General features: G+C 38.8%; 1 protein-coding gene across 1 annotated transcript in view; it reads right to left on the reverse strand.

Annotated features, from left to right (window-relative positions):
• Positions 1–14398: 14398 nt before the first annotated feature.
• Positions 14399–27709, reverse strand: part of ssp3 (short spindle 3) — a 41648-nt gene continuing 28337 nt past the window's right edge. The window contains 5 exon segments of the mRNA XM_064683124.1: positions 14399–14568; positions 14679–15005; positions 19824–19915; positions 20197–20289; positions 20394–20539. Of these exon segments, the coding sequence (XP_064539194.1) occupies positions 14431–14568; positions 14679–15005; positions 19824–19915; positions 20197–20289; positions 20394–20539 (796 nt within the window). The 3' untranslated portion in view covers positions 14399–14430.

Below are 27709 nucleotides of genomic sequence, written 5' to 3' on the forward strand. Positions count from 1 at the left end.
TAGTTGGAGTTCGAACTCTCAAAAAACACGTCTTGGTGATCACTTTCGACCCAAAAAGAAGTTTTTTAAAATTAATTTCCTAGCTAGTTAAGCTTTGATTACTATTGAATCAGTCAATCAGTATAATTTTAAAAGATTTATATAACAATAGTTTGTCATCCACAACAAATACCTTTAAATGATCTAAGAATCATAATATTAGAGGTGTTTTCTGCATTACAGTGCAGAATATAATATATTATATTCTCTACATTAAATTCTATCGAGTGCCTGCAACAACTGCCTATATTGGCTAGCTTCGCGTTTCACCTGAAAGGGCATCTGGATTGCAACTGTCTTGAGTTGAAGTTTCTTTCGCTTAAGTCTTTCGCATTTTGTAGCTGCCATTTTCTGGCTGTCTCTCCATTCAGACGTTCAGCTTTTCATTTGTCTGGCTATTGACTTTGTTGCCATTGGCGTGTCTGGCGGTGCTCTAGATTGTTACAACCCCAACCCCAACCCCACTTCTCCCGTGCTGCTCGTACGTTTATGTCATGTGTTGCTGCTCCTGCTGAAGGTGTCTTCATATGCGCTGCTCTGGATAATCGAAATCAGAAACGGGTAAACGTCAGAGATTTGTTGCGTGTCTGGAGCGCATCGGTTTTTCTGTGGGCACATTTCGTGCCGCCTTGTTCTGTCTTTGATTTTCCAAGCCGCGTTTCCCACAGAGTTGCACAGCATTAGTTTTTCTTTTTTCTTCGCTTTTGGCCGAGTGTTTCCGCTTATTAAACGGAACTCTTACAAAACGCTCACTTCCTTATCAAGCAGCTGCGCTTTTTACTTGCATCTCACAATTTCCATTTTCATTCAGTCGTTTTCCCTCCCTCCCCATTTTCCAATTCAACTGCACTTACAAGTGAAAAATGTGTATGTATGTATATTACTTAAGTGGCTGCAGGCTCAAGTGTTTAATTTATGGCGTTAAATATGAAAATCGTCGCAAAACACAAATGCCGACAATGAGGCAATATTTCTCAACATTCCCATTCTTCCCAATTTTCTCAATTTTTCCCAACTTGAACTTGGCTAGGCCCGAAAATGTTGACTAAACTGGGAAACGATCCGGCTGGGCGGCCGACTGATCCGGCTGATCTGCCTCACACGCGGATTTTTATTGATTTTCATGTAGCAACAACACTCGAAAATGAGTGGCAACTAGTTGTAGCTGCTGTTGTTGCATTATATGTTCCGCTAATGGAAGGGCGCAACGTGACAAGGGGGCGTGTGCGTGTGTTTTTGGGGGCAGGCTACCGTTGCCCGCGTCGCCTGCCACACGACGCTAATGGAAATGACGACGCGACGTCTTACAGCCAGCACTTGGTCTTCATCAACACCAGCTACCTCTCGCTCTCCATCTCGCTCACTCTTTCGCTCTCCCACTCGCAGGGGCGCTGCTCGGCAGTCATCATCGCTCGAGGCTCACCTTGGCTCTGGCAGCGATCAGCCGCCTAATTTATGCCCCGACTGCGCCCCGTCTCCTTTGAAGTTTCAATTATGCGCCTCATATGTCATTTTGTGCAACTCGGCGCTGCTCTTGAAAGTGGGAGACGCACTCGGCCAGACGCTAAAAGCCGCGACATGTTAATTGTGCCGCTTGCCCCATAAACACGCCAAATTGATGGCGAGCGCCAGGCTCGAAAAACGGCCAACCAGTTGCAACTTGCCAGTTGCCAGTTGCCAGTTTCCAGTTGCCGCTTGACATTGAAAGCAGACGCAGAACGGAAGAAGGAGCGCAGTGGCAGGCCCGCCACACTTGGCATTTGAATTTGATGTGGATAATGGAATTCAAAAGTGTCTTAGAGGAAGGGCGAGCGAGCTGCTTGAGGGGAGTAGATAAAAGCGAGTTGAAGACTACAACTACAACTACAACTTAAACTGATTATTGTTCTTTTAGATCTTAAATAACTCGAGACTTTGCTGCCATATAAAATATATATTTAGTTATTATTAAAAATGTTAAATAGCTCAAGACTTTGCTGTCGTATACCAATTCTTTTTATTCATTAGTTATTCTATTAAAAGAATTCAAGGTAATACAAATTTTTGCATCCAACTAAAAAAAATGAATCTTTATACGCAGAACCTATTGAAAGTGCATAGAAAGGGTTTAATGTATTTGTGCATATGTGTGTTACACATCGAAGTAAGCATCTCCTACCTCATAAAGTATATATATTCCTGATCAGCATATACTTATATATAAAAGCTAGAGACTTTAAATTTTGTTGGTAGGTCCTCCTAGTGCCCGCAGTATGAGCTTGTTTTCGATAATCGATAACTTGCCCCGTCTCCACGCAATCGATAAATCCCGATATTGACATCCTGATCAACACGACAAGCTGAATGTCATGTCCGTTTGTCTGTACGTCTGTCTTTCTTGGAGTCTACAAAAGCTAGATGCTTGAAATATGAAATAGATATTCCTTCAACAATGAACAGAACAAACCTATCATAGTTTTTCAATATTTCCTCCCACTTAAATAATATCAATTCGTATTCTTCTGATGCATGGTTTTTTCAACAAAACTCGAAGATTATAAAAGCTAGATAGACCAAGGTTGGCGTGAAGGTTCTTGTGTAATGTAGACGGATTAAGAACATTTTATTTTTCAAATATCTGCCACCCGATCTAGGAAGAAAACTCATTCCTAAAGCTAGAGCATTTCACTTTGGCATATGCACAGTTCTGTATGGCATATCTGAGCCCATTAAATTTCATAGAGATCGGACTATAAGCACCGAAGTTAATCAAGAATGCTTTTCCTAGTGCTAGTGAGAAGAAGAAGCATATCACTGCGCAGCAAGTTTATGTGTGAGGCTGGGTGTGGGTTGTTTTTTGTAAGCATATAGAAGAGGAAGCTAGAATGTTTTTGAAGGCAGCTTAATTGATCGATTAAGAGCAACTTCTAGCCGTGCACACCCGACTAGAGCACACTCGTTTCCTTCTAGCTGGGGTCAAGTGGTTCAGTTGGCTGTCCAGCTGAGCAAAGCCCTTTAAGCTGCCTGGTCGTGTGTCGGCCCGTTGACTGGGGACAAGCGTAAAGTACAAAGGTGTGAAAATTAAACAGGCAGCGTTCAAGGATTACAAATTATGACACGCCGATGCCATCAGGCAAATGAGATGAACTGCAAGGATGCAAAGGGATACGTGGCAGAAGCAGGGGCTGGGGCAGCCGGCGCCCGTTGGTCAACTGGTCAAGTGTCAAAAGGGGATTTGCATCCAAAGCGTTGACAGCCGAGTTGGTTCCGTTGGGTTTCGGCTGGGTTTCAGCTGTCAGTTTGTCGGGCTGCTGTTTCGGGCTGACAGCCTCTGCTTGGACATCTGAAATGCACCGCAAAATTGCGCGAGAAAGCAAATCGCTTAAGCCTCAACGTGCAACTGATTAAAATGGCTTTAGCTTTGATGCCCCAACGAGCAGGCGGCTTATAGCCGGATATATTTGCATATGTGTGTACAAGTGTGTGAGCTGCTGGTATTTTTTATTTGCCAAATGGGTTTTTGTTTGCGCATCATTTATGCATTTCGTAGCTGCAATATCGTCAATTTTTAGCGCATGATGCGCTTTATGCATATTTAATATTAATGTTGCCATATCACTTGCCATCATTATACAAAAAGATTTGTATAAATAATAGTTGCAAATAAAGGAATAAACAACTGTTGTAATAACTGAAAGCCGCACAAAGCCAAAAGAAGTCGCTACAAAATACACAAATGTGCAACCGCAGGCAGCCTGGCCGCGCCGCGAACTTTTCTGGACAGCTTTCAGGCCAAACAATGCCGCCTGCTGCTACCAACAATAATATGAATGTATTGTACTTTTCCCATTTTCCAGCTTTTCCACATTTTTCACAGATTTTTCTACTGCTGCCCACACACAAACACAAACACACACACACACACATATTCAGCTCTTCAGTTGGCCGCAAAATGCAAATAGCCAACGCTGTGCAGCAACTCCTAACCACCCCCCCCCCCCCAACCACCCTATCCTAGTGGACACACTGCCACGCCCACACCACCAGTTTCACGTCCTAGCCAATAACAATGCAAAATGCAAATATGCAATAAAAGCAAATGGCAACAACAGAAAGTAACACAAACAAAATAAAACTCTGAAGAAAATATGTTCTTTACAGAACTCGACCTTAAAATACTTTAAAAAAAATTTATATATTTATATAAATATATATTTAATATATATATTTATAATTTAAAAAACAATAAAAATTGATTCTTTTTTTAACACATACTTTAAAATAACGAAATGTTTAGGAAGAGAAATATTGTATGGAAAATAGATAGATCGTTAGAGAGATAGTTAGGTAGATAGATAGATGGATAGATGGGTATATATATATATGGATAGATTCGAAAGCATTTCGACATTTTTTTGACCGACTTTCAAATAGTTTTGTGTAAAGTAGAAGAAAATGCTTCCTACAAAATAAGCTGCATGTTATTTTATAATGCTTTGATTAGATACTTTTGGAGATTTCAAAAAATCAATGCGTTATTTTCTATGCAACTTAATTTCGTTGAATTTAATTTCAAAATTTTACTAAAATAATTTAAGTCTAAGTTGTATTTTATATTTATTTAAACAATACTTTTTTCAATGTTAATTATTTTTGAGAATTTGTGAAATTTTGTCAAAGATTTTTCAGCTTAGATTAGAAAACTATAAAACAAGTTTTTGGGCTTTAATATGAGGATTCGAAATACGTATTGCTATAGCTCAAATTAAAAATTTTTAAATTAAAATTGCATATATGTATATATGTATTTCGCACAGAAAACGCATATGCCCAATTAGGTACAGGGTATACAAAGAACTGTGAAAATGCGAATGTGCATTCAAATTTAAAATGCGTTCGCGTTGAGCACAATACAACAGCAGCAGCAACAACAGCAACAACAACAGCAACAAAATCAACAACAACAACAACTGATAACAACAATAACAATGAACATGAACAATGCGGCAACATTGTAAAAGCCAAGTTTAATCAAAATATAGCCCAGGCTCTGTCCTGCCGCTGCTGTGTGGCCATGTGGGCGTGTGGGCGTGGCCTCGCTCGTACCGGGCAGCATAGAGATTTTTTATTTATTTTCTTTGTTTGTTAAATTTTTTATAAACACGCAAATTCGTTGCAATTTGTCAGGACATGCAGAGAAATTGTGGGAATCGGTTTGCCTGTCACACAAACATTTTCAATTCCATGACTGATTATTCAACTGTTTTTCGGTCAGCATATTTGATTAGTAAAGCGAACTTTACCTGTGTGTGTGTGTGTGTGTGTGTGTGTGTAGTGTGTACCTGTAACCAGATATAATCAGTTGGGCTATGCCGAATCTCTTGTTGCGCAAAATGTGGGACAAAGCTGGCCAATACGCTCGTTTTATGGTTCTGGCCCCAAAATTCAAATCAAAATCAAAATCGAAATGTGCTGACAACGAACATGATAACTAATTGACAGAGTTGTTGTTGCTGCTGCTGTTGTTGTTGCCAACAACTGTTGGCAGCAGCAGCAGCAACAGCTGCAACTGTTGCCACTCAATCGCTCAATATGATTATTGATGGCAGCCCAACCGGCAGCTAGATAAGCTTCATTATTGACTGACATCTGGAGCAAGCAATTTGCCAGCAATCTGTTCGACAAATCCACAAAAACTGTTTGTTTGCTCAATTAAATCAGTTGACAATCACATTTGACAAGAACATGCAAATAACCTTTTGCTATTTTGCAATAGCGTGAATATCCAATTAGTCGCTAATAATACAACAATTCCATTAATGCTGAAAATAAACACCGATTTTACTAACTTTAACCCAATTAACTCTTTTTTCACCCATCTGCAATCTACGAACGAAATTTTTCATTTAAATGTTAAACTATAACAAATGTATATTGAGATATAAAAAAAATAGCATAAGTTATCTTGAGAAAATTTAAATAAATGATAAACGTAAAAAAATAGACTTCAAGACATTCATGGAGAACTCTACATTTTTGTATTTTTGAACAAGACAGCAGAAATCAACTACAACAAAAATATAGAGTATTTAAAATTTAAAAAATTCTCGCTCCGATCAAAGTTGAGCAAAAACTCATATTCAGATGAAACAAGTTAAAGGCTCCGGTCGGATGAATCCCGACAGTCCCCTTGCCTCAACCCTCTTCTAACAAGCCAAATGAAAGCGCGTGGCTATAAAATGAAAGATTATTGATCTGTATATACTATTCTAGAAGCTACATGTCAAATTTTCTGACTCGAACTGCTAAAACCTAAGAGACTTAAGCAGGATTTCAATATTTCGACTTATTTCGATTGCTTGCAAACAGAGAAAGTTATCGATTATCGGTTATACATAAACTGAAAATATTAAAACTCTAGCTCTTATAGGATATGAATTCGACGAACAAACGAAAGAACGGTTGGTCGGACAGACAGACAGATAGATTGAAAGGCTCACGGACACGGCTAAATCGACTCGACTATTTATGCTGATTAAGAATAAGTACATATATACTTTATGGGGTCGGCGATGCTTTCTTTTGCCTGTTACATACATTTGCAAAAAAACATTATACCCTTTTAACACATTTTTAATATAATATTTAATATTAATATATATTAAATGCAGAATTAATCTTTAGAGCCATAATAGCAAAAAAGCCATTAAAATTTATTAACTATGTCGCAGTCCGAACTTGATAATACCCTTTACACGCATCTTTACGTGTGCAGGGCATAAAAAATAAAAATAAAAAAAATTGCAAATATATGATGGTAAAAAAATATTCATGCAAATGCAAATACTGCTCTGACAGTGGTTGCTCGGTTTAAAGGGGCTGGGGCTGCGGCTGGGGGACGGGGGAGGTCTACCACGGAGTGGGCGTGGCAATAAAGCTTCTGCAACGTTTTCGATGATTAAATGCAAACACGCAAATATGACGAGCGACTGACTCGACAGCCAGTATCTATATCTCCTCATCTGTGCGTGCAGTTGTGAGTGCATGTGTGTGTGTGTATATATATATGTGTGTGTGTATTTGTGTTTGTGTTTGTCGACTGCCAACTGTCTTCAAAATATGTAAAAAATAAAAGTTGGCATTAATAATTTATGCAATATGTACACACAGTCACACACTCACACACACACACGGGCAAGGAAAATATTTGCATGAGAAATACCCAAAAACTGTTCTGCAGACAAAATGAAAATTGAATGCCTTAAAACGTGGATATAAGTAAGTAGATGATTTGAATATGTACTCACATATTCTTATGCGAATGGTACTCAGATAAATGCAAACGATTCTTATGGCTTTTGGTCGTTTTGTAAAATTGCGAACAAAAAGCTGTCAACGCTGTTTGCCTTCAAGCGGGGAGAGATAGCAGTGCGGCCCGCACAAGTGCACGACTCGCAGATACCCTGCAAAGATACAGAACACAATCTTTGAATTTAAATGCATTGTAAAATATGAACAATATGTATTTATTATTTTTTACATTTTAAATGTTTGAAGCGAAAAGTTTCAGAACTCATGGCTATATCAAAGCATTTCTTTATACTCAAACAGTTTATATATAACTAATCGGCACATCAATATAAATCGACTAGCCGTTACAAAAGCTTCTATAAATTTAAACTACCCTGTTTACACCTTTTGATGATTCCAGGGTATTTCGAAAACAAAATATATTCAAATAAAAATTCATATGAATATGTTGAAGAATATGCTTGGCTGTCTGCATATTTCATGATGCATTTCTGTTGCCGAGCAGCGAATCGAAGTGTCTAACAAAGTGCCCTTCGGCAATGCAAACGCAATGTATCTGCCACGTATCTTATCTGTGTGGAGGGGGTTTCACCAATCAGGGGGGGGGGGGGGGAGTGTCGCTAAAACATATGCTATAATTTAGTATCTAGTTGGCAATGCGTTTAATTAACCACTTACATGGCTTTAATTCAACTGCAAATTCAACGAGTGCATGACTCGGCGATAAATATGGCTACAACAACATTTTGTGGCCGTTGCCACCGTTGCCTGCGGCTCTGACTGGGTTCGTTATCATCCTTATCGCGTCAGCAATTTGTCTGATAGATAAACAGCAGCAGCAGCAGCAGCAACAGCAGAGGCCAGCTCATGGCATTGATTTATGCGTAGAAAACCCAAAATACAACGAACAGCTCCAGAGTTTGGGCCGGGCAGCTGTTTAGTTAGTTAGTTTCTTTGGCAAACGTTTTGCCATAAATATTTTCCACTTGAATCTAACACCCTGCACGCATTTAAACGGCCATAAAGGGTCGGCTCATGATATAACATAAGATAATAATATATATTCTTTACTATTCTTGACAATCGATAAACTTATATTGAAACATATTATCGATACATTGGGGTACATTTCATGAGTAATTCATTTAGCTATCAGTACAGGGTATCTCATTGTCTACTATTGTCGCCCATATCTATACATACTTGTTATTTATGCATATTTAATATCTTTCAAATGAACGCTTTGGGGACCGAGTTCTCTGTTCTCTTTGGTTCAGTTCTGAATAGTTATTATTAAAACAAAGAGAGTGCCCAAATTTATAGCCATATTATTTGTTATTTATTTAAGCTATAAATATGCATATGATATAAAAGAAATGGCAGCAGGTTTTTTACGAGCCAAAATACCCTTTAAACCAAATGGAGCCTGATTGACATTGGCGATGTTATGGGATTGAGAAAGGTGAAATATATTTTAATTTAAAAAAATATTTATATTAATTGCATTATATGTATATCAAATTACATAATATATTTAATAAATGAAATATATTTAGAATGCATTTTATGTATAAAACAAAATAAAAGGCAACAAGAAGAATTCCTTAATTTTGTATGTAAGAAATATGGAGCCTTAGAATGAATATTATAAAGAATTTTGCCTCAATTTCTGCTTTTTATAATACCAAAAAAAATTGCATATTTATGGTATAATCATTCTTCTAGTTTTGGTTTAATAACTCAGCTTGCATTGCTTTAAATATAAAAAACAAAACTAAATCAAAAAGAGCCTTACATCTATTACTCACCATTTATAAAGTATCTGCTGCTTCGTATTGCTGTCTAATTATTAATTCTCCATTGACTTTGTTGTTGCTGCTAGCTGTGGCTGCTGCCACTGGTTTACGCTGTTGCGTTATTTATGTGGTCATAAATTTGCAGCTGAAAGCAAAGCCCCGCGACTGGTTGGGCACAAATAGTTGCACACAGCCGTATCCGTAGCCGTAGCCGCAGCCCTGCGCCCGCCCTAGCCTGCTGCCCATAGTCCGTGCTTCGTAGTCCGTAGTCCATAGTCTGAGGTCCACAGTGCCGGGTAAGCCTTGACGCTTCGCTGGCTGCCTCCCCGACGTGCAAAAGAGCAGCAGCAGCGGCATCGGGCAAAGCCGCTTAAGGACTTCGACATGGACACGTCAGCGGCTTAGCCAACTGCGGTTCGCTGATTTTCAATGGGACCGTACCCGATCGAGCACACAGAGCCAGTTCCAGTTCCCCTTCCAGTTTCAGTTCCAATGCCCCGTTTCCTGCGTCGTGTGTTAGTTACATAATTTAACGTTTGTTGCAAACATTTCCGCTGAATTTGAGGCTTACACGCAGCCCGAGGATACGACTATTTCTTTATAATCAGCTGGGTGTCATCGTAAGGTCATCAGCGTTGCCCACACGCAATCAAAAAAAAAAAAACACACACACAAATAACTGCCCGTTGGCCGCTTTTACAACGTCACAAAGTCAGTTGCCCGAAGCTGGATTTGGAGTTGGGGTCGTAGCCACCCCCAGGACTTGTGTCCAGCTGCTTATCACTGGCCGTGCATCGCGCATAATGTGCGCCGAGCACGTCAACGGCCGTCGCTTGTAAACAAATTAGAAGCGTATCCTGGCCGGAAGTCCTACACACACACAGACACACGCACACACTCTCACACAGGTCAGCATAGGACCATACGAACGGGACTTGCCCACACAGTTTGGGCCAAGCGCAGCGCAGCAAACAAAACTGTAAAAAAGACGGACAAATGAACCGTCAACTTTCCCTTTTTAATGTCCTGTCAAAGGGTATACTAACTTTGAGTCTAAGATATGATGCAGCCTTAAAAATCAGTCATGAGATTTGAAGTTCTCAATCTAATATAGACAGAGTTATATAAATATAAGCATAAATATATAGATATAAAGATACATAGACATCTAGATACATAGTTATATAGATATTCAGATACATAGATATACAGATAAACAGATGAACAAAAACATATGAACTTTTAAACTTGTTTTACTCTACATTAATTTCATTGAATAATTTTCCAATAATTTTTATTGAATCGAATCATGATAACTAAAATTATAATTCTCTCTGTGGAGTTCTGCACTCAAGTAATTAAATGATGTGAGAGTATCTACGCCTTCGGCTTGCCCCACAGAGAAATAGCCTCTTCATTAACTTCCTAGGCTATGCTGTTGTTCTACTTTGCTTTGGTCAACATTTTCCTATATTTTCCTTCACTTTTTTTTGGCTGCCTTCTGTGAAACTGCGGAAAAGGCGCGAAATTTGTTTGTCTAACTGTTCCTTGTTTTTATTTTGTGGTTGCGGGGCACACCTTGAAATCAGTTTGTTCGGTTGCCTCTTTAAGCTGCAATTAACTTTGTGGCTTAAAGCCACAGAACTGACCGAACCCAGTCCAATCCAGAAACGAAACAAATATATTCCCATAAAGCTGAAACCTTATGCGCTCTGCACACGCCATGCTCCCAGCACTTTTTTTTTCATTATAATTGGCATTCGCCTACGCTTAACTAATCTACACAAAACGCAGCTCCCCAGGGGGTTGCACGTTTTTGTTGTCGACGTTGTTGTTGTTGTTGTTGTAGTTGTTGCAATTGTTTTTTGTGCTCTATTGTTGTATTGTCATAATTTTGATTGAGGAGCCAACGCGGCCCAAATTGGTATTTTGTGATATATTGACTTTGTCGCTGAACTGTCGCCTGCTTAGTCACTCGTTTTTTTATTATTATTATTGTTGTTGTTGTTGCTCGGCAATTAGTGGCCCGAAGCCCGAGCGACCACATCTACATAGCAATTATGGTTTTATGGATCTGCTCGAAAAGGGTTGTTTCGACGCACCGTCATTTGCCCCGAACGCATTGCCCCCAACTCCGCCCACACAGCTCTATATATATATATATATATATATATATACATATATATATCCATAACCCTAGCCCGTACTCTCACCCCTGCCAACGCCCATCAAGCACTTGGCTTCTGCTAACACCAATTTGTCCATTGATTTTGCGCTACAAATTAAAAATAATGTATCAACAAAAGAGCTTGGAAATATGCACCAAAAACATGCAGAACGCCTGTTTAAATACCCTAACAAAAATTATAATTTAAATAAATGTTATACTCAAAATTGCTGGCCGATTCTTCGAAAAACAAATGAAAACATAAATAAAGAATAAAAATAAAAGAAAACGTAAATGAAAAATAAATAAAAATTTTAAATTTAATTTATAACTTATAAAGTGAAAATGTATTTATTTAAATGATTCATTTTATAATATATAAATAAATAATATATTTATTTTGATAAAAATGCATAGGTTAATTTAACTCGAATTCGAAAACGAACTTCGAAATTATTTTTAACTGCGAACCTAAAATTAATCGAATCTATTAAGGTATAAATGTTAGAGCATAAATAACTTAAGTCCCGATTATTGCATATATCTGCCAATTTTGGGAGAGCTCAAATTTAGCCCGCAATTTCTTTATGAAAATATCGAGGGCTTGCAATATTTTCAGTAGAATGGGCAAAGAAATTAGAAACTTAAATTATTTAATGAAAATGTAGAGAAAAAAATATATGTAATATCCAGGCTTAAAGCAAAACCTGCTTTACGAATCAAATCCAAGAGCAGGGAGTTACTTTGGGATGTGAAGCAGGTTTTGCACAATCATAAAATCAGGTTGTACTTTAAGCTAGATTTTACTGGGTTTCTCATAACTTAATATCCAACAATTAATATAACTTCGATTTAATATCTGTGACAGTTTTTGCCAGCAGCTTGTTTAGTTGCTTTGTTACAAACCTTGTCGCATAGCCAATGTAGCCGCATCCATCAATTGTTGATGTTTTTGCACTCGCATATTGCGATGTTTGATTGTGCAACTGTTGGCCGCGCTGTCGCATTTCATTTCGAGTTGAGTGACTTCAATCTGTCGCCAGAGAGTTTCTTGAGGTCTTTTATTATTATTATTATTGTGCGCCGCCTTTCAATTTCAGCATTTTTGTGCTCGGCTGCTGCTTGTTGTTGTTTTTTATTTGTTGTTGTTTTTTTTTCTTTTTTACAATTCGCCAACCCCTCGGCAGGGGTTGTGCATATGGCAGCATTAAAAACCCACACGTACAATGTCCAAAGAAATTAGATGTTGTCGTTGTCGTTGTCGTTGACGTTGTCGCTGTCGCTGGGTCCCGTCCCCCTGCTGCTGCTCATCGTGTGACATAATTCAGGCTAGGTGCAACGACGTGGACAATGCGACAATGGACAGCTCAACGCACACGCCCACCGCCCCCGCACACACAAACACACACAGACACACAGAGAGCAGGGGCCGAGACAAAAGACGCTCCACGACGACAACTGTGTCGTCTGATGAGTTTCTGTTTTGTCTTCCTCTTTGCCCAGCATCTACCCCAGGACACGCCCACAAATTGCTAGGCACATTATTATTGTCGTTTTTAATTTGTGTGCCCCAAAAGAAATTGCAAACAGTGCCTGCCCATTGTTTGCAACACTTCAAACGTAAAACACTGAGTCGCACAGGTTGGGCTACACAAAAAATATTACATATTGTTTATCATCTACCTTTCGGTTAAGAGGATGGAACAGCCCCCAGCCCGAGAGCTATCCACTTGCAAATTATTTAAAGACTTGACAATTTGTGGAGAGCTCGAAGATGATAAAATATAATATAATATAAAATAATATGATGTAAAGTAATATAATATAAATAAAAATTAATATGATACAATATAATATAAAATATATATGAATAATATGATTGAATGTTAAGTAATATAAATATGAAGTAATATGACATAATATACTATAAATATAATATAATATATATAAAATATAGTATAATACATACCATTTCAGATGTAATTTGGTATAATCATTTTAGAGTATGGCAACCAGAAAGAAGAAAGAGGAAGTGGAAGTGCGCAACCGTAAAAAATCGAGTCTTTAATTTGTAAACACTTGTATAGCGGTTCAAATATGATTAACGCTATAGTTAGTTCAGGAATATAGCAATATTTATAAGAAAGGCATAACAACATATAAACAAGAAAGTTACTAAGTACAAGACGTTTCACAAATTACTACGTTTTTATGAGGACAAAGCTAACCCCTGTTTTATTTCAACTAGTTACAATCCGAAAGCAAAAGACTTTCGTACAAACCAAACCTTGAGCCAAACCATTGTCCAAAAAACGAACCAATCTACTTTTTCGATTTTCTTTTATAGTTGGAAAAAAAAGCCTGATTAAAACCATTTACTCACCTGTCTTGTACTTCGCTTGTCTAACAAATGTTAAAGGCATTTGGCTGACAATCGCAAACAGGAGCTCAGAGCCAAGGCAGTTGTTCTATAAAAAGCAATTTACGAGATGGATTCTCATTAACAATTTCCAAGCAATCCCATAAATTCACAATTTATGTGTAAAGGTTTTTCACAAAGTTCTTTATTATATTAATAATAAATTGTTGTTGGAAAAAAAGTGGGAAGTACATTAGCTTGCGTTTCATAAATTAATGGGAGATGGAAACGAAAAATAAAGTTAATAACAAATAATTGCAATAACTGAGAATTTGCAAAATGTGAGTGTGTGTGTGTGTGTGTGAAGAATTATTGTAAATTCAGATGAATGTTAATACTTTTGTCAAAAACTAACATAAATTACGTTGCGAATTGTAATAAAACTATGCGAGTTGTTGTTGTTGTTGTTGTTGATTGTGAATGTGTGAGTTATGAGTTGTTAAGTTATATATGTGTGTTACAACTAGCATACAATACATATATATATTTATATATATATATATATCAATTGATTATAAATTATTGTAAAAATAATTGCAAATTCATATGCTTTCTCATTTTCCAAAGCATTTTCCACTTGCGAATGTTTTAAGTTTTCTTCTTATTTTTTTTTTGTTTTTTTGATTTTCTTTGAAAATAATATCACTTTGCGGCAGACACACGCGCGAGATAGCTAGAGCGGGTGAGAGTGAGAGGGAGCGCGAGAGAGAGATAGACAATCAGGTCTTATTTTGCTGACTGTTGTTGTTATTGTTGTTGTTATTGTTGTTGTTGTTCTTATTGTTGCCCTTGTCGTGCATCATTTGTATTAAACGATTTCGCTTGGCCGCATCCGATCTGCTGTACTCATCGAGGAACTGCAACGATCGTTAAGAGGTTTATAAAGTTAACCAGGTTTCCAAATAGATACATTTACACATATATATACATATGTATATATATGTATGGCTGTGTCCTTTGCACTCACCCCTAGATCAAAGTCGCGTGATATGAGCTGCCTGGCTGGCGCATTGTTATAGCACATGGTCACCAAAAATGGATAAATGACCGGATTAAATTGTGTCGAGAGCATCGACAGATTCTTAAAGATCATCGCAAACGGTTCCGTGATGAGCATCTCCTGATGCCGACGATTGTTCACACTGAAGAATGCCAGCGATGCTATCAAATCTATCAGCATGGTGGAGCTCTCCGAGCTCGCTGTGGCATTTGTTTGCTTTATGCTATGGTTGAGTATTGTGGTCATCACATCCAGCAGCTTTACCGAAAGAGGACCTTCCACCGACAGCACCTCCTGAGAATTAGAAGAAGAACAACAAGAATAAAGAGCACCAGGAGAAGGGTTGTCATTTAATTGGCAACACACAACAAAAATATATAAAATAGAAGTCAATAAAAATTGTGTGGAATCACTGTGCAAATGTTTTAATTAAGTCAAAGCAAATATCAAAGAGTGGCACTTGTTTAGAGCAGGAAGTGAAGTGCTCAATTGTTTGTTGTGCGTGTGTGTGTGTGTGTGGTATACATTTATTTGCATAGCGGAACGAAGCAGGACGAACGGACAACGGGCAATGAGCTCTCGCTTCTAATTTGTTTGTTTTGGCAGCCGTGCGGCCAACTGCGAAGGCCGAGGCACACAACCAAAAAAAAAAAACAACATGAAACCAACCATTTGGGGTGTGAGTAGCTCTCAGATACCCTGCAATTAGTGTGGACAGCAAAAAGTCAACAATTTTGTACAGTCGCTGTCGCGCATAGCACAAAGTTGCATAGCTAACGGAATTGATTTTAATCGATAGTTTTCATTTTCTCTATTGAATAATTGTTGAATAATTATAATTAAAATAAATAAGTAGCTTTATCGGGTTTCTATTAAATATAACCTTTCTATCAATTTGATGTTAAAAGTGATTTCGATTATTTAACGAAAAAATGTTGTCGCATAATTAAAAATCCTCCCTTTTGGGATAACCCGATAAATAGTTGGTTAAAAATATCGATTCAAAAAGCACAGTAATTAATTATATGAGCGGAGCTTGGTCCAAATAGTCAAAAAGTATCGAACAGTTGAAAACTATTCATTTTCGATTAAATCGATAAATGGGTGGAAAATAAAGAGTTTTGAAATCACAGTACTTGACGATAGCGCGAAGCGTGGTCGAAATATGTTGGTAAAAATATAGACCGATCGATTAAATCGATAAAAAAGTTGGTTTAAAATATCGATAGTTTTGATATCAAGCAGATACAACAAATATCGAACAGTCTAAAACTATTTCTTTTCGATTAAATCGATAAAAAGTTGGTTTAAAATATCGTTGGTTTAAGAATTATAGTAAATAATGATAGAGAAGAGCATGGTCGATATATATGGAAAAAATTAAAAAGATTTGAGTTTGACCTGCAGCGATTCTTAAGAGCTCTGTTTATATCTTTTTTATATTTTCTGTATAGTTTACATCTTTGTGGGAGCATACCGAAACATGGCTTTGTTAGTAACCTCGATTTAAGCTGTTTTTAATTTTAAATTTATGCTAATCAGGCGTACTTGTAAAATGTGCATATAGTAATTAGGCAGCTCCCTTTGTGCTGTTGACAACTGAAACAACCCTCGCTGTGTGCTATAAAAACGCAAAGTCCAAAACACAACAAAAAACAAGAGTAATCTGCTCGGGTATGCCCGACTAAAGGGTACTCCGAAATCACTGGTAAACTTCCAGTTGAAGCAACTGTATGTCTTCCCTTTCAACCACGCAATGTATGGGAAATGTATTTTTGATTGACTAGATATAGAGTCCGTATATAGTCCGATCTAAAGTCTATATAAATCCACTTTAAGGGATTCAATAGGGGCCTCAACACAAGGATCTATCTTTAAAAACAAGTATAATATACAATAATCTATATATGTATATACTATTCCAATAGAACCATACCTTAAAATCGATATTTATCGATATTATGGAAATGAGAAAAGGTATCGAGCAAATTTATTTATAATAATTTAAATTTAATTTCCCTATTTTATATACGTTGAACAGTCATAAGTAGTTACCCTGTCAATTAAAATTTGTTAGATTGGAGATGCCTACTCCTGCGTGTGGCAAACACGTGCACACAGCTATCATACCCTTTTAGCCATTACTAATGGGTTGAGGGTATACAACAATAAAAAAACCAAAACTGAAACTGGCAACTTGTACGAGCATTGAGCAAATATTTAGCCAAACAATTGACGTGCCTGGCTGGTTGGTTGGTTTAGCTGGCTAGCAGGGGGCAAGGGTAGTAAGGGGGCGGGGCGGCAGGATGTAGTAGGCAGGATATGAGCGAGGATTTGTGCATGGCTCAGAGAGCAAACGATGCGCGCGATGCGTTGCGTTGCGAGGCGAGGCGAGGCGGCGCGGCGGCATCCTTCAAAAAACAATCAGGCAGGCAGTAGCTGGCTGTGTGTGTGTGTGCGGATTGTGTTGTGCGTGTGTGTGTGTGTGTGTGCCTGGTGCTTGGGTTAAACTTGAAAATTTCATTTTACAAAGTCAATATTTGCCAGGCAGAGCAGCAACAGCAGCAGCAGCAGCAGCAGCACTCGAAAATTGAGCTGCTCTGTGGTTGTGCGTGTGTGCGAGTGTGTGTGTGTGTGTGTGTGTGTGTTGCGTCTCTCGCTGATTAAAACCAAATCAAATTATTTGCCAGCCAAGAGTTATACATATTTTTTAGACAACGCAAACAAACAGTAGCAACAACAACAACAATTGCAGGGCGCAAAAGATGAGTGCCTGCCAAGGGTGGCATCAGGGGGCGGCGTCAGGGGGTGGGGCGTGGCAACTGGCCGGGAAAGTTTATCTATTTTTGTGGTAATTTAAAACAAATAAACGGCTGGCAAGTTTTTGCTTAACTTGGCCTAATCCAAGCCAAATGCCGCTTGCCTGCATTTTCATTTTGCGCTGTTTGCGCAACAAATTAGTTTGTCAAGTGCGTTGAGCAGGGGGGCGTGGCAAGGGGCAAAAATACTCAAAGCTGTGGCTACAAATATTGACACGAGACAGCAGGAAATGAAATGTAGACAAGGCAACGGGCAGACACTCAATCAGTCAGTCAGTCAGTCAGTCAGTCAAGCAGTCAAGCAGCCAGTCAATCAGGCGCTGCTTTCATATGCCGTTTCATCTGGCAATCCACTTGCAGCCTGCCGCCTGCACATAACTTGCAAAATGCCCCAAGGCAAAGTGTCGAAATATTTGCCCAGCATACGGCAGCCCGCACCACCCAGCGCTAAACCACAGCGCACCGCCGAAATGTCAGGCGGAGGCGGCGGCGGCGTCGCCTTTGCGGTTCAATTGCGCTGAGATGTTGTTTGTCATTTGGCGCAAATGTCATGCAACCCCTACACACACACGCACACACACACAGGTGGGCAGACAGCATACCTGTGCCACCGTTGACAACTGATGTCACCTGACAACAAGGCACAGTCACGACATTTTGCCAATATGCAAATTTTGCTGCCACTCGATGCCAGAAAACGGCGACAACTTTTTATTTGCTCTCTTTATTGTCTCTAAACTGAATTCTAACTTTTAGCCACAATTTGTTGCTGCTGTTGTTACTGTCGGGCTTTTGCCCAATTTTCTCAGGCGATTTCACGTTCGACAAACTTCTCAAGTGCAAAGCAAAGAAAAGCAACAAAAATCTGAGAGCAACAAAAATTGGGAAAACAAAAAGTTTTCTTCGCATTGCGGCGCATTAAATACCCTTACAGATTTAAATACCCTTAAATGGCAGATGTCATATATATTTATCTATACTCAGTAAAGATCTTGATTAACAGCAGGAAGTTTCTTAAACAACAATTCAATTACAAATCGATTCAAGGAAAAGAGTTTTATAATTTGAAAGATACTGAAAAAGCACTCTTAGATTATATAATATAATCCCCAAAATATGATAATCTTTCAAAAATTCAAAATGGGAATTTAATTAGAATAGATCTAAAACTAAATAATGTTTTTCATTTAAAGTATCAAATTTCCAAACATTTTCCCCATAGAACCTACAAAATATTGTAAGGGCCTGTTCTAGACTTTAATTTTAAGTAAACTTTTCGAAATCTAAATGGAGTTTTGCGTTCCTTACTTCGATTCCAATCAAAGCAAGAAGTTTTCCAAAGTTCAGCCGTTGAGTTGTCGGAATGACAAGTAATTGGCAAAATAAACCAAGATATATATATTTCTTGGCATCAAAATTATTTTATTTCATTATTCAATATATTGGAAAGGTTTTGCGTTTTTCACTGATGGTAAATTTTGTGTATTTAATTGAATAATTTTACTCCACAGAATTCTCGTTGAGCAGGCAAAACGAAACATCTCGAAATGAAACCAAGTTGTTCTCAATTGAGGCTGCAAAAACGATTCGAAATCGATTGGGACTGATTCGGAGTCAAGACCAAAAAAGCGAATACTTGAAGAGCCTGAGTAATGAAACATTCCAAATTACAGAGATGGCTATTTTCAGCTGATTTTTTAAGTAGACGAAATACGATATTGAGTATAGTTGTTAGAAACACAAAAACATTTATAAAGATTCATTACTCTGTTATCTTTTAAACCCCATAAAATGTATTATACAAAAAACAATACAGCAATTAAAGATAGATTAAAGATAGTTCCAGATATTAGAATATCGAATGTGTGCTAAAACACACACTTCAGCTAATTCCACCTATGGCAGTTGTATTATAAAGTATTATGCTGTAATTTAATGTTAAGTATTCTGCCTTATGCCGAACTTCATTAAGCTAGCTAGATATGCGATATATATGATCATATATATATTTATGTCAAGTCAATCCACATGCTGAAAAATATGTGCCTCCATTTTCAAAGCATTCTTTCACAAGTCGCAACAAAATTGTAATACCCACTGTTAGGGTATAGAAAGTTAAAACTTAACATAATGAAATTTTCAACGGCTGACTTTGTGATTTGTTTAAGCGGCATTTGTGCACTTCAAGATGCAGAGAGGGGGAGAGAGGGAGAGCCAGCTAGAGAGATATAGATTAAAAGGGGGAGTGGCTGGGCGGAGGGGCTAGGGCTTAGGTTTAGGGCTGACAACTCACCTGAAAACTGCTCACATCCAGCGAAGCCAGCGACACGTAAAGATTAAAAGTCGATGCCGCCAAAGCGGTCGTGCGCGGCGGAATGCATTCACCTGCAATACAAAAAGCAAAAGAAGAAAAATAAGTGGAAGAAGCAGCAGCAGAAGTAGATAGTAAGCGGATATTGATAGATATTTATATATGTATATACCATAAAAACTTTAGCATCTCACAAGAAAAATCAAAATTAATTTCCGCCAGCGACCGAAACTCACGTAAAATGCACACAAAATCAATTAGCACCCCGATTTCGAACCCGACGACCACGCCCCCTTGGCACAGATGTCCAGCTACTGTTTAATGTTGTAGATTTAAGATGCGTTATAAAACTTACCTTTGGGCACCACACAGCCGGAGAGCATTGCGACGGTGCCGAACAGCTCCGTGGATTTGGCAGCGCCCAGCAAACGTGTGGGATCGCCAGGACCTGCAAGGCGAAGCGTAGGAGGAAGCAGCAGCGGGTTAATTAGTATGTCCTGTTTACCCTGGCCAAGGTGTGACTTTGGCGCAACAACAACAACAATTACTCACCGGGCGGACAAACATCAATGAAACGCGTCAGGAAGCCCAGCGTGGTCAGCAGGCTCAACATGACGCTTTGGTTCTGCTCAATGGACTCACGCACCTTCATGCAACGACGCGAGAGCATGCCAATTAGTCCAGTGATCACCGCATAGCTGGAAGAGCAAGAGAGCGAGAGGGGGGGAGAAAGATAAAATAGAGCAGTGAAAATATGACATAAGAAATAAACATTTGAGTTGCAAGTCAAAATCAGAAATAAAGAAAGGGGAAAGAGACAGAGAAAAAGGGACAAGGAGAGAGAGAGCGAGAGAAAAGGGGACAAGGAGAGAGAGAGAGAGAAAAAAGGGGACAAGGGGGAGAGAGAGAAAAAGGGACAAGGAAAGAGAAAAAGGGACAAAGGAGAGAAAAAGGGACAAGGAGAGAGAGAGAGAGAGAAAAGGGGACAAGAGAGGGGAGAGAAAAATGGACAAGGGAGAGAAAACGGGACAAGCAGAGAGAGAGAGAGAGAGAACAAAATTTTTTTTAGATTATTCATTGCTGTCATATTCCACGTATATTTAACCGATTTCGCTAAGTGAAAATTGTGGATTTACGCTGGAGTAGGTGAAACAGAATTTCAACCCATTGGCCACAACTGCTTTCTCACAGCCTCGCGTAACAATGCGAAAATTATTTATTGTTTAAACCACCCACACTAGTGGAAATTAGGTGGAACGTTAGTGAAGTTAGGACATTTTCAAAATAAAACACTGATCGCTCGGAAATTACAAATTTTTAGTGAAAACCTTCCAGAAAAAGGCGATTCATATTTTAAAAACTTTTCCATGCTACTATTAAAATATTGTAAGCACTCGGAAATTGATTTATATTTATTCAATGCTAGATTGAATAGTTAAACATTCTATTAACAGTTATTTTTTTCGAGGAAATCACAAGCTGGAAAATTCTGGAAACAAGTATGTTATTCATCCTGTTTTGTCTTAAAAGTATCTTGATAATTTTCACATCCCACTTGTCAATATTATTTGCCCCACACACCCACATAGTCGGTCGCTTTTTATATTCTTTTCGTGAGTGTCCTTTGTGAGTTTGTTTCAACTGCAGAGTAGCTAATATCCTTCATATGGTAATCAGGGACACGCGTTTGGCATTAAGCATGCTTCAAAATGCAAAAACGATTAGCAGGAGGCATTCACATAAAATGTTGTTGCTAAATGTTTGTAAGCAAATAAGGACTAAGCCACGGGCCAGGACAGCTACACAGCCGAATGTGTGACATGGCATGCATTGAGTAGCTCAGCTAAAAGCTGTGGTCGAAGGGGGGGTCGAAGCAAACGAAGAGAAGTGCAAATTCCCAGATTTATTTTTGCTGCTGCTGTTGCTGCTGCTGTTGCTGATGATGTTGTGCAAATAATTCGCACGCATGTTGTGCATTCAATTAGAGAGCGTTGATTACAAACACTAAAAATATCAACCAATCCCGCCGACACCCTTTTAATTCGTGATTTATCATAATAAATTGGGCTGGAGAATAAACAGAAATCATCATCAATTACAAGGGACTACCCCTAACGAGACGATTGTGTAAAGAGCAATCGTTGATTTGCCACTCGACATGCCACTCGTCGCTGTCTCCTCCACTCGTCACTCTTCACTCGTCACTTTGTGTACAATCTAAATGAATGGCATACAAATTTTTACTATTTAAGTGCAGAATTCATCAAGCAATCGACTTAACCCAAACAAATAGCAACCGATGCTGCCTATACTCCAGATATATATACACACACATATATAATTATATATATATACTCTATATAGTCCATATACTCGGTATAATATGAGTGATTGATACGCCATGACAATGTGCGGATAAAACGAAATAATATTGAAGCCAAATGCTGGCCAAAACAAACAACAGCAACTACAATCAATTGCAACGCCGAAGATAAAATACCCTTCTAGACAAAAGGCTTAAAAATATTAAAATACAAAAGCTTTATTTCCTACCGTTTGTTGCTGCTTTTCAGAAATGTGAATAGAAAAGTTAAGCTCGTAAGTTTTGGCATAAAATCTTTGAGAACAACAAAATGTTTGGGACGGAAATTTATTATAGCACTATATGATATAGTTAGGATATAGTAAAGATATAGTAATGATATAGTAATTATATAGCAATATAGTAATCGTAAGGACTTGTAAGAGCCGAGTTGGATTCAGATATTTTGAAACTCAAAGAGTTCAATTTCGACCCGATTCGACCGATTCCGGCATACCTACTGCCCGCAACATAGAGACGAACTTATGAGAGACAAGTTTGCATACAATAACAGACAGAATATTGATACTGATCTAGAATATACTATATATATCAAAGACGTCTCCTGCGCGACATTGCACATTCCGTGATGAAAATACCCTAAAAAATGGTATTAAAAAAGGGGATACACCATTTGACCCCTTTTGACACACAGAGCCTTGACTGCAAATGGGGGGGGTTAGCTGACGAGTGTGTGTGCGTGTGCGTGTGTGTGTGTGTGTGGCGCTCAAATAAAGGCGTCCATTACTCAAACTCGCACACGACCCCCTCCCCCCAGCAATCGCCCACTCGGCTGGCAAACAAAAGCGCCCGCTACGTGTCCTGGATGCGACTCGACTAGTGAAAGGAACTGCGACTGCGATTGCGAGATTGGGTTTGGGTTTGGGGCATTATGGAGCGAGAGCTCTCCTCTGGCGTTGTCAACTGTAAACATACTTGAGCTTCCTGTTTTGCTATTTGTGCTCGCTGCACACTTAACCAACACACACACGCACACCCACAGGGAGATCGTCACCCACACACACATACGCACACACAAGCTGTTTGCTTGGGTTTGGTTGGTTGGTCAATGTCCTGGCCGAAAAAGTACTCGGCAAACTCATCAGCACCACAAAAATATCCTTAATAATTTTCTTAAACCAACAAGCACAAAGCTGCATGAAGGATGCTTTTACCCAGTCAACAGCAGAGGTCGCCATACCCCTGCCACCCTTGTCTTCCTCTCTAGCCTGTCATCGTTTGTCATGTGTCCTGTGTGTGTGTAAGTGTGTGTGTGCTTGGCGAGGACATCGCTTGTGCAAAGTATTTAGTTCGCCTCGCCGGGGCGCATCAATCCAAACACAAAATGGTCAACGCCGTCGAGTATCGGATGTGGCTGAGGTTTCCTTTCACCCCCCCTGAGCGCATTCCCGTTGTGGGAGCCACATAATCGTCACTGCCCGTAAAATAAACAGCAGCAGGACCAGCGAGGATATCAACGATGGCGTCAAAATAAAAATAAAATACGAGCGTGCAAAATTATTATCTTTAGAACGAATTAAATAATACACTTATCGAGGAGCTCGGAATCGCATTTGCTTAATAGCAACAATTTGAAAATTTTAAAATCAATTTAGAAAATTCTATTAATTAGTGGGGGTATTCCTGTTACTCAATGATAGTCCTGCTAATTAATTAAATTATTAATTTAACTTAATAATTACCTAAATATCTCCCTTTCATAAACTAACGATATAGAATCTACGAAATAATATTAAAAAAAAAAATTAAGTAAAATATTAAACTAACAAAAATTATTACAATTCTAAGCCATCTTGTAAACATAACATAACATAGATAGCGTTCCTTCTATTAATTAAGAAACAAATTTTTTCTAACCATTTTTCAAGCAGCTTTAAACATAAATAAATAGTAAGAAAATAAACTGAAAAACCAATATTATATGAAATGATACATTCAAGAAATTGTAAATATAAACTAAAATTAAAAAAAGATTTATTTTATAATTTTAAAATATCTGTGTTGTCCTTATTTTAAACTGAATAGTACCCCAGTATAGAGAAAGTGTATATAATAAAATACGAGACCCTCGGCGCTGGACATGAGCATTATTTTCTGCTTTTTTTTGGCTGGGTGTGAAAAGGCATTTGGTGCAAAGCTCGAAATAAAATGAAAATAAAAATAGTGCCGCAAAAGGAGGACGTGCAACAGCAACAGCAACAAAATTAACATCCTTGTTAGTTGTGAAAACACGTTCGCTAAATACGCGACAGGCGACGGGCGACGGGCGTTGAGCAACCCCGCCAGGACGAGGACATCACGAGTGTAAGAAGCAGCTCAAGTGTGTGTGCGAGTGTGTCTGCGAGTGTGCCTGCGAGTGTGTGTTTCAGACAGGCGCAAATATTTTAACAAGTGTCAAATGCACACGCTACTTAACTAAGTTCCTTCTCTCTATTTTATTTTTTCTCTAACTGTTTTTTTTTATTTTTATTTTCATAGGATTTGCTCACGTGCAACATTTCACACAGAGAGCCAAAAAAAAAAAAAAAAAAACAATTGATTAATAAACAAAACAGCAACACTTGCAAACCCCACCAACCCCCCGCTGCTGATGCTGCTGCTGCTGCTGACCATGTAATTTGGCCATTTGTGTGCATTGATTTCGGCACTTAAGGCGCATAATCAGCATCAACGGAAGCTGCAACAGCAGCAACAGCAGCAGCAGCAGCAGTTGTGGCAGCAACCAGGACATCAGCGGATTTGTGTTCAACAACAAGCAGCTCGGCTCGCTGCACAACAATAGCAGAGGCAAACAGGCTTGCAAGCAGTCGGGCAGACGGGCAGAGTATGTGCCGCAGGTCCAATGGCATCCGAGCAGAGCATTGTGCGAGTCGGCTTCACAGCGCATAAGCAGGATTAAAATCAAAACAGATTTGCGTTGACAATGACAACACGGGGCTGAGCAGAACAGGCAGAAGGCAGCAGGCAGCAGGACATTGCCGACACGGACATGTTAAATGTGCCCAGTTTTTGAGCAGCGGCTGTTCGTTGATATGTGAAACGAAACACCTTGCCAAGCTGACATGTACAAGGACTTGCGAGGACGCGGCCAACTTGAAATGTCATTTCAAGTTGATTACTTGCCGCGACAGGGGCGGAGACAAGCAACAAGCTTAAATCGTTTTCAAATGAGCTGCACACGAGGAGTTAAGCCCTCAAGGCCCGCTTAACAAGTGCGCAGCATACGATGAATCCTTTGCAACATATGCCACACGGCAACTAAACAAAATGGCTGACCGCCTAATGACGGCAAAGTGTATGGAGGGAGGGCGCGAGGGGGCCGGAGACAGTTAAAGGGTTGCACTTAATGCACATTTCGCAATTGAGCTTAAAGATTTGTCGTACGAAATATTAACAAGCAAGCAGTTGAGAGTCGGGAGTAACAGACTAGCAGATACCCTGAACTCAACGCCAGTTGTACTTCTTCTTCCCCACGCTCAGAACTATGTTAGATTAATGCATTCTTGATAAACTTCGGTGTTTACAGTCCGATCTTTATGAAATATATAGAGCTTAAAAATGGCACACAAGAGTGTATACCAAAGGGATATCCTCTAGCTTAAATATGGATGTGTTAGCTTTGTTAAAATACTTCTAAGTCTCTGATTTAAAGAGCTCACATACTACGATTGATGTATCTAGCTCTTATTGTTATCAAGTTTACTTTATAGCCCTACTTCAAAGACCATGTCACAAAAAAGTTTTCTGTCAACATTTTGGACGGAGGTAGGTATCAAAAAAGTGACATTTTTTATCTGTATATATTCCAGAGTCCACATACCAAATTTGCTGGCTCTAGCTCTTATAATCTTCGAGTTAAGCTCAAGAAATTAAACTAAAAAATCGATATTTATCGATATGAAAATAGAAGCATAGATCGACCAATCATGTTTAGCTCGTTTTGGAATGCGAGAATATAGAATATATATCTCAAATTTCAGATCTCTGGTAAGGTAAAGCGAAGCGTTCACACTGACAGACAGAGGGACATGGCTAGATCGACCATAGATGAAATAGTCTGATTATAGTTATATATATATATATACATATATAATTTGAAATAAGCAACGTGCAAGCCATTATATGATGAATTTTAATCATTGCTTTATTTAAAAAACCCTTAACAAAAAAGTGAAAAATCATTAAAAATCAGTCACTCAGCAAAGTCAACAATGGCTTGGGATACAAGAGGGGCAGCTGTATGTGGCACGGGCAGAGAACGCAGCGAAACCAGATCCGAAAACCCGAAACAGTAACACAAATAGAAATGGAAATCGAAACAGTAATAGAAATGGAAATAGAAATAGATTTAGATACAGTTGCAGATACATTTCCAGGACACGAGTAGCTGAGCCTGCGGTGCGCCTAAAACAACAAGCGACCAAATTGTAACAAAAGCAAAAAAAAAAAGGTGTTAAATGAAAACTAAGCCCAACAGTGGAGTAGAGGGCTGGGCAGGGGCAGGGGCAGGGGTAGGGGCCCAGGATAAGGGTTACTGCACGAAGTTTATTAAAATGCAATTGTGAAAATTGTTGTGCGCTGGTTGTCAGCACTTGATTAAGAGCAGCCGCCGTGCTGCAATTGACATGGTGACAAGGAGCGCAGCGAGGGGTTGCTGCAGAGCAGTTGCGCCGGCGCGCGCGCCTCTACACACACCGGCTCCCCGCCTACCGCCTCTGTCAACCGAGAGAGAGGGAAAATCTGTAGCTGACGCGTTCCGCTTGGGTGTCATGTCAAAACAATGCAACTGGAGTCGCATTTTAGGGTTGACCGTGTTGGTGCCATCAGCTATTCGGGCAAATGCGATTTGAATAAGCGCCATGGAAAAGGTCAAAGTGCGCTAGTCAGGAGTGCACAACTAGGAGATACCCTGCTAGCAGCACCAGTTACAAATAAATAAATAAATTAATTCGTAGCTTAAAGCCCGATAGTTATGAAATGTTCAAGACGTTAATAAAACATACAAAAGTGTAAATATACTAAAGGGCAATCCTCAAGCTTACTCATGAAGTTTTTAGGAGAAATGGAGGTAAGTGTCCAAGCAGTGAAATATTCTAGATCTCTCCATACTATATGATAACTTATTTACCTATTTCCTGCACAGTACGATTTTGTATCGATAACTTGTCATATGTTCAAGCCATCGATATAAATCGATAACAAAATTCTATTTATTGAGCAAATGTCTTAGGTTTTAGCTAGAGTTATCAAATTTGACAGGTAGGTTCTATAATAGTATACAAATATCAAGAATATTTCATCTTATAGCTATCATGGAAATATACACCAATTTAAGCCACACTTTTAATAAATGTTCTATGGCATTAATAATCGATTTATGTTTAAAAACCCAAGTCTCCATATCGATATTCAAAGATTTATATATATATATATATATATGTATAATAACAAGTTTGTTTCTTGAATCGCAGATGCTTACTTCTGC

Source organism: Drosophila montana, unplaced genomic scaffold (genome assembly GCF_035044405.1).
Source record: "Drosophila montana isolate Dmon_TW-CO22-7 unplaced genomic scaffold, ASM3504440v1 contig_2582_1, whole genome shotgun sequence".
Classification (NCBI taxonomy): domain Eukaryota; kingdom Metazoa; phylum Arthropoda; class Insecta; order Diptera; family Drosophilidae; genus Drosophila; species Drosophila montana.